We start from the raw sequence: 7,237 nt of genomic DNA on the forward strand, positions 1-7,237 counted from the left end.
TAAGTAGAAATTTTGGACAAGAGTGTTCAATTGATCAATTTTGTTGGTTGTTGAATGGTTCCTTACCACCTGTTGTGGATCAAGGATTTTACTTATAAGATTTGCAATGCCATCACGGATACTAATTTCGAGTACATATATATATTTTGAGATATTTTAAACATAGATAGAGAGAAAGAGGGAGCGCGCATGTGAAAACAACTCACCTTCCGCTTGTTCCACAGTAATCATATTAAAAAAAAATCACCAATTTTAAAGATAAAACGAATTTTGTGTTTACTTTAAAGGGAAAGGAAAATAGATCACCTCTCTTTCTGGAGAATCTTACGAACGCTTTGTCTTTTCCCTTTTTCCTTCTTTTAGGCATTTGTTGAGTTCCCTTTTTTCCACCTTTTTTCTCCATTTGTTGCAACAACTTTTCAAGATCTTAGGCACACTATGCACCTCGAAAGCTATATGTTGCTCGGAATCTCTAAAAATGATGCCACAGCCATATCAGATCCTTTAAAATGTACCGCTTTTGAAAGATCCGACACGTACCCATCAACACTTTTGTGGAGCTTAAGCAAAAGAGATAGAGCAGCCCAGTGTATTAAGCGCTCCACTAAGGTTTTATTATATGTAGTCTTACCCTGCATTTCGGGAAGAGGCTATTTCCATGCCTCGAACCAATTACCTCCGGATCACATGGCAGTAACAAGAGTCCAAGCAGCATAGCTTCAACGTACTTTTATTATCCCATAAAAAGTGAGAATGAAATTGGCCACTAAGCCAACCCCACACAGAACGTTACTAGTTATTTCTCAGGATCGTTCCAATTTTATCGGATGTCCCATAAGGAACTAATTAGATTTCTCTTTAATATTTTCAAAAGTGTGAGTTGTAACTCAAATTGGGATCCATTAACACAAAAATAGAGCAGTTAGCAAGAAAAATGTTTTTTTCCATTTGACAGGCATCTTGATTGATGTAAATATGTGTGTTACATTCTATTGCAAAGGTATGGGAAACTATTTTTCTCCATACCAAAAGGAAATTCAACTCATATTAGCTAAAACATGTGCAAATTTGAGTGGAAAAACAACACTAAGGTCTAAAACTAGCAGCTGAAGCAAACTGAATAAGTTACCGTGTTGGAAGAATCATCGCGGTGATCGCTGACAACCTCCTGGGAGGAGGAATCGAAACTTATCTGCATTTTCAATGACGTATGTTGGAAGGTGAACCGCAGATGCTGAGCGAGGTATTGATCCCATTTTCTTGATCAATTCTTGGAAAGAATACTCCTCGGGTAACATGTCATAAAGATCAGCTCCCTCACAGATGAGCTTTTGAATCCTAGAATACTTTAGGAAGTTTCTACGCCGAACTCTGTCTGCGTGACTGTAACCAGTCATTTTGAATACAAAATCTTGCAGATGCCGGAAGCAAAAGCTACAATGCCACCCTGCATCAGAAAGTATAACATCTGTTTGGCGGGAATGTCTATATTTCGTCCACCTGTTGTAAATGTGAACAGTGGCACGCCAGCTACTATAGTCAACAGGGAACTCAAAGGAGTACATGTAATGTCTAAGCTCCAGATGCAGCACGGGATGCACTCCGTCGCACCACTGAAGGAGTTTAATAGTGTGGTGGCTTGGGATTTCATCGGTGTCTGACATAATGAGAAGGTCGTCTTCAAAGATACCAGCAGCATGAAGTAACCTGTTCATTGCGATGCGTTGCTGTCCTTCTAGTTTAAACGGATCTTCGTATGACCCAGGGGATGCTATACGGCCAGGAAATACACCATGTACAATCTTATCCTCAGCAAATGCAAATCGTTCCCGATGGTCAGAGAAGTACAATGGCTTCGGAAGTCCAGTAAAAGTGGAGTTGGCTTCCAAGATCACAAATTTTGTAACATAGGGATAGAGCTCACGCCACCTTATCTCAAGCAAGTCTAGCTCATTGCTGAATATGATCCCATCAAATACACGACGTGGTTCAGGACGTAGGGTCCATCCATGTAGGCGACAAAGATTATCCATAGAAACATTTTCAGCATAATAATGTGGCAAATGCACAAACGGAGGTGGAGGCTTGTCCCAAAGTGGGCGGAAAAAATAGGTGATCTTATGGAAATGGAGATAAATGCCAAAGAGCAAAATCGGTATTAGTATCAAGAGCACGATGAAAATGACTTTTCCATGAGATCGTCTGGCGATAAGGCGGGGATGTCTTGGTGCCATCAGATATCAGCGTAAAAGTTTGCCTAACATCTTCTCATGGTTTAAAGTTTTATAGTCTGCACATTTTCAGATGAGTTAGAAACTAGAAATGTACTCATTTTCCCCTAAAAACTAGAAGTAAATTATTTGGTATCGATCTAAGATATGTCTAGATTTTTACAGCAAATTCAAAGCATAGCATATTTCATGAAAATTCATTTGCTAAATTATATCATTGTTGAAAAAAACAATTTGTCCTCGCATGCTCCTTACCACACGCGCTACCTCGCCAAGATTGCTAAAAATGCACGGCCAGAAATTCTTATAAATTAGGATTATAAGAACATGCTATATGACATGTATAGTGATGATAACTTATTTCAGCAACGAGATTATAACTGTTCTTGACCAACAACTTTACTAATATATAAAAGTACTATGCCACCAGATGAATTTATATTGCTCACACGTTCACATGCATTGAGTCTAAGTCTTACTAGAGGAGACACTTGAGAGAATTTCTGTCGAAAAGACAATCATCTCTAATAGTATAGTTTGTTTTCTATCTCGAAGTTGTTCCCTTATCTGAAAGTTTCATTTTCAAATCCCTCCAGCCACAGTTGCTCAAGATTTATTTTACTTTGTCCACAAGGTGAAAAAGAAAGGAAGAGATACTACATAATACCCAAGACCAAAATCTTTTCCCGACATAGCAAATAAATAAACCACAACTATGATGCCATACGAATAGGGAAAATGAAAATTGTCAAACACTTCTACTAAATCATCCTTTAGGACAGGGAAACACTTCTTGTAATCGATGAAGTGTGATATTTTCCAGCGCTATTACATAACCTTTCTTGACAACATCTCCAAAATAGAATTAAGAAGGGGAGAAAACCAGAATATATCGACACAATACCTATGTCTCCATTACTAATTTCAGCATGAACATGAAGAAGTATACAGTATTGGAACACTACTCTTAGGTGTCGTTTGGTTAGAAAATGGTTATCTCGGGATAACTAATACCGGGATTAGTTATCCCGGGATAACTTATCCCACCATGTATATGGGATAAGTTATCCCGGGACTAAGGGGAAAATGGTGGGATAAGTTATCCCAGGTTGGATTAATCCCTCCGACCAAACAAAGGAAAATGTGTTCTTTTATTTTATCCCGGGATAATTAGGTATCCCGGGATAACCATTTTCAAACCAAACGACCCCTAAGTAGTAAGTTTAATACTGTTAGTAGTTAGCTTATGTTTATCTTTCGACAGTTCGTGTTCAATTAGGAGCCTTCTTAGTTGATGTAACACTACTTAATGACAAGTGTTTATATGGTATCAGGTCTCTATACGCTCTAACAAGACAGATCAAAGTTGACAACACAACCAGTACCAACTGTTAGATTGTGGAGCCTGATTAATATGTGACGTACTGTTATATATTAATGTTCACGCGGTTCAACCTGTACCTTTTATTCTCATTCTCTGTGTAATTGTACATACTCCAAGTCATTAATATAAATAGCCTGTCCGCCGTGGAGGTTACCCACGGGTGTTACCACGAAATTACCTCTCTTTCTCCTCAAGAACTCTCTCTAGTTTTCTTCATCCTCTCCATAGATTTAGTGTGTGTGAACTGCTAATCGATCCTAACACCAACATCATTATTCAGCTCAAACCTGCTTCCTAATTACCCAAAAAGAAAAAGAAATGACATCACATAGAGATCCTAAACTCAAAACAAAAAAAGAAAGGGGGATATCGAAATTGGTAGACGCTACGGACTTAATTGGATTGAGCCTTGGTATGGAAACTTACTAAGTAATCACATTCAAAGAAACGCTGGAATTAACAAAAATGGGCAATCTTGAGCCAAATCTTGTTATCTAATAACAAATAAAGGTTCCAAAGAAAAAGGATAGGCAAACTTCACCACTTGAAAGCTCAATTTTCCATGCTTATGCATGACTGCAACCTCTTTGCCCATCTCGATGGGACCACTCCAGCCCCTAGTCACACTATCATCCTTGAGACAAAGGTATCTTCTAATCCTACCCTTATACCTTGGTTCCATTAGGACCAACTCATTCAAAAGGCCTTTGGTTCCATCAGGACCAACTCATTCGAAACACTCAATTCTCCAAATTATTTCCACTAAGAATACATATCACACATTCAAGACAAAATAAGAAAGTTTTTTTTTTTTTTAACATGGAACCAATATTAAGTGGTGTTCTTTTCCCAAAAGAAATGAATGGAGATTTGCATCTTACCACAAGTACCAAAGTTCAAACTTGGAGGAACCTATAAGAAAATCAGGACAAAATTTAGCAAGAAGTGAACTAATGTGATCCATCTTCAAGCCTCCCCGGCACGTTCTATAGCAACATTTGCCTCATACGCAGGCCTGCAATAGTTTCTTATAGGAATCTACTAAGTTATTAGGATCTTTGACCAACTTCGGTATGCAATTCCAAGACAATAATGCCATCCAAATGCTTCCCTGCAATGAGTGACAGAGCAAAACAATTTTCTGAATCAGGTTCGTTGTGTTCTTGTAAATATACCAGTTAGACACTAATTTCTCGAACCAAATTGGCTTGGTCAAACAATATCCTTCAATTTCTTGAAAAACAAACTCTTTTAACACAACAACAACAACATACCCTGTGTTTCCGCAGGTGGTGTCCAGGGAGGGTATAGTGTACGAAGACCTTACCCCTACCTCGTGGACATAGAGAGGCTGTTCCAAAACACCCTAGGCTCAAGTAACTCTTTTTTAACACAACAAACTGATTTAAAGACGAGGCCAAAAGACAGAACATTCTAATAAGAACATAGTCATAAAGGTGTTTCTGCTAAATGCTACTCTATATCCTGAACAACAACAACAACAAACCTGATGTAATCCCACAAGTGTGGTCTGAGGAGGGTAGAGTGTACACAAACCTTAACTAGAGCCAGTTTCGGATAGACCCTCACTCAAAGAACAATAAAGCTAATCTACATCCTTATGTTGTAAAAAGATCACGAAATTGAATATACAGCAATTATTCAGAAATCAATACAAAACAGAATAAACCATTTGTGTGTAATAAGTAAAAAATGATTGATCATTTTCCCCGTAAATTGAACATTCAGCAGAATATACCAGTTGTGTTACAACAACAACAACAACATACCCCAGTGATGATGTGTACACAGATCTTATCCTTACCTCGTGGAGGCAGAGAGACTTTCCAAAAGACCCTCAGCTCAAGTAACTCACATCAAAGCAGTGATATTCCAGTTACATTTAATAAGCAAAAACTATATTCATGAATATGCAGCCATTTATTTCCCAAGAAAATCAACGGATAGCAGAATATACTACACAAGGTGTCTTTAATAAATGCAAAAAAGATTCTATATTTGACAAAATTATTCACATCATTAAATTCCCTTCAGCTCTCCCACTTAATCCCATTTGCATAACAACAATAAAGTAACATACAGATTTTACCAAAAAAGTTGAAATTTTTATAACTAAAAGCCATTCAACACAACAAAACCACCAAAAATAAACAAAAATATCACATCTTTCTTGAAAAAAAAACCCCAAAATAACTCATATTTCAAGATTCAAAAAATGAACAAAAACAAATAAATAAATAAAAGCTAAATACGAACAAGAAAATGATTATTTAAGAAAAAAAAAAAACTCACCTTTAATGGGAGCTGGAGAAACTGAAATAACAAGATTTCAATACCTAACAATGGGATAAATTATCAATATGAATATCCTCTATAGTATAATATTTATATATATATATATATCAATGGGTAATATATAATTTATTTTACAAAGAAATATGAGATGGGCTATTTATTATTATGCAAAAAAATATTTGTATATTTTGTATAAAAAAGAGAAGGAAAAGCTTTGGGACATTAATGGCATGTGACAGAGAGAGGAGAGAATAAGAAGGAAGTATAGTTTAAGAGGCTTTGAAATGGCAGAAAAGAGTGGAGATTGTGTACATGTATTACTATGACAAGCCTATAGTGTACACCAATCAAAATATAATGACATAAAATAATAATTTATATATAGTGTAATATAATGTAGTAATACCTGTATTTTTGTTTGCTAGATTTCCACTATAATACTTGGGTAGATCTAATGTGTGAATATGACACTTAATTACTGTTGGTTTTGCTTATTTTGGGGTTGTTAGACAGCTCGATTTATTAAAATTTTTGTTATGTATAATAATTTTAAAAAGTGTTTAGTTATAAGAATTTATTGTACGTAATATTACTTTATTTTTCTACAAGAAGTTATTTCTAAATTTCAAAAAAGAAAAAAACTAAATATATCTACAATACCTTAAACATGAATTCCGAATACTTTGATATATTTTGATTAAATATTTGAACACATCATCATAAAATGATCATATTAACTCTCATATTTTTAAAAGTTTCCGTGTATGTTCGTAAATACTCATTATATAAATAAATTATCATAAATACTTATTGTATAGGTAAATTAATCATCTTAAATAAGTCTCCTTTTTTTAGTTATATATATCATCATTATCCTTAATTGAAACGGGACAAAAGTTGGACCAAATCACTCATATAGATAGTCAATCCAAAATCATATAAATATAGAAATAAATAAATAATATGTAATTAGTTATATATTTAAATTAGAAAAAAAAAAAAGGAGGAATTACAATGATAAAAATTCTTTGAAGATTCTTTCCAAAATCAAAAACAAATTTTATAACAAGCATGCGATTATTAATCGTGATTATTTCGGTGTGGTTCTTATTTTATTAACATGTGATCAAACTAATAAAACAAATTCAATAATCCTGCAAATTATGAATTTGATTATATTCTCCAAAAATACATAAGGATTTATTGTTTATTGACGTTAAATTATGTATATTTAAAAGAGATATCATATTTTAAATAATTAACTTATCTTAAAAGTTTAGAATATGCACAAAAAGAATTTCAAACT

The 7,237-nt window shown here is 34.7% G+C and overlaps 1 protein-coding gene across 3 annotated transcripts; it reads right to left on the reverse strand.

The window, feature by feature from the left end:
- Positions 1 to 922: 922 nt before the first annotated feature.
- LOC124890100 (beta-1,4-mannosyl-glycoprotein 4-beta-N-acetylglucosaminyltransferase-like) lies at positions 923 to 6,319 on the reverse strand. Of its 3 annotated transcripts, none has more exons than XM_047401976.1 (3): positions 5,929 to 6,319; positions 4,497 to 4,726; positions 923 to 2,290 (listed from the first exon to the last, which is right to left on the reverse strand). In XM_047401976.1, exon 3 carries the CDS (start codon positions 2,232 to 2,234, stop codon positions 1,143 to 1,145), a length of 1,092 nt encoding a protein of 363 aa, XP_047257932.1. In that variant the 5' UTR covers positions 2,235 to 2,290; positions 4,497 to 4,726; positions 5,929 to 6,319; the 3' UTR covers positions 923 to 1,142. The 3 variants fall into 3 exon arrangements, with proteins under 3 accessions (XP_047257932.1, XP_047257931.1, XP_047257933.1); XM_047401975.1 differs by having other exon boundaries at positions 5,441 to 6,251; XM_047401977.1 differs by lacking the exons at positions 4,497 to 4,726; positions 5,929 to 6,319 and adding an exon at positions 3,794 to 4,472.
- Between the last annotated feature and the right edge of the window lie 918 nt (positions 6,320 to 7,237).

Source organism: Capsicum annuum, unplaced genomic scaffold (assembly GCF_002878395.1).
Source record: "Capsicum annuum cultivar UCD-10X-F1 unplaced genomic scaffold, UCD10Xv1.1 ctg1184, whole genome shotgun sequence".
Lineage (NCBI taxonomy): Eukaryota > Viridiplantae > Streptophyta > Magnoliopsida > Solanales > Solanaceae > Capsicum > Capsicum annuum.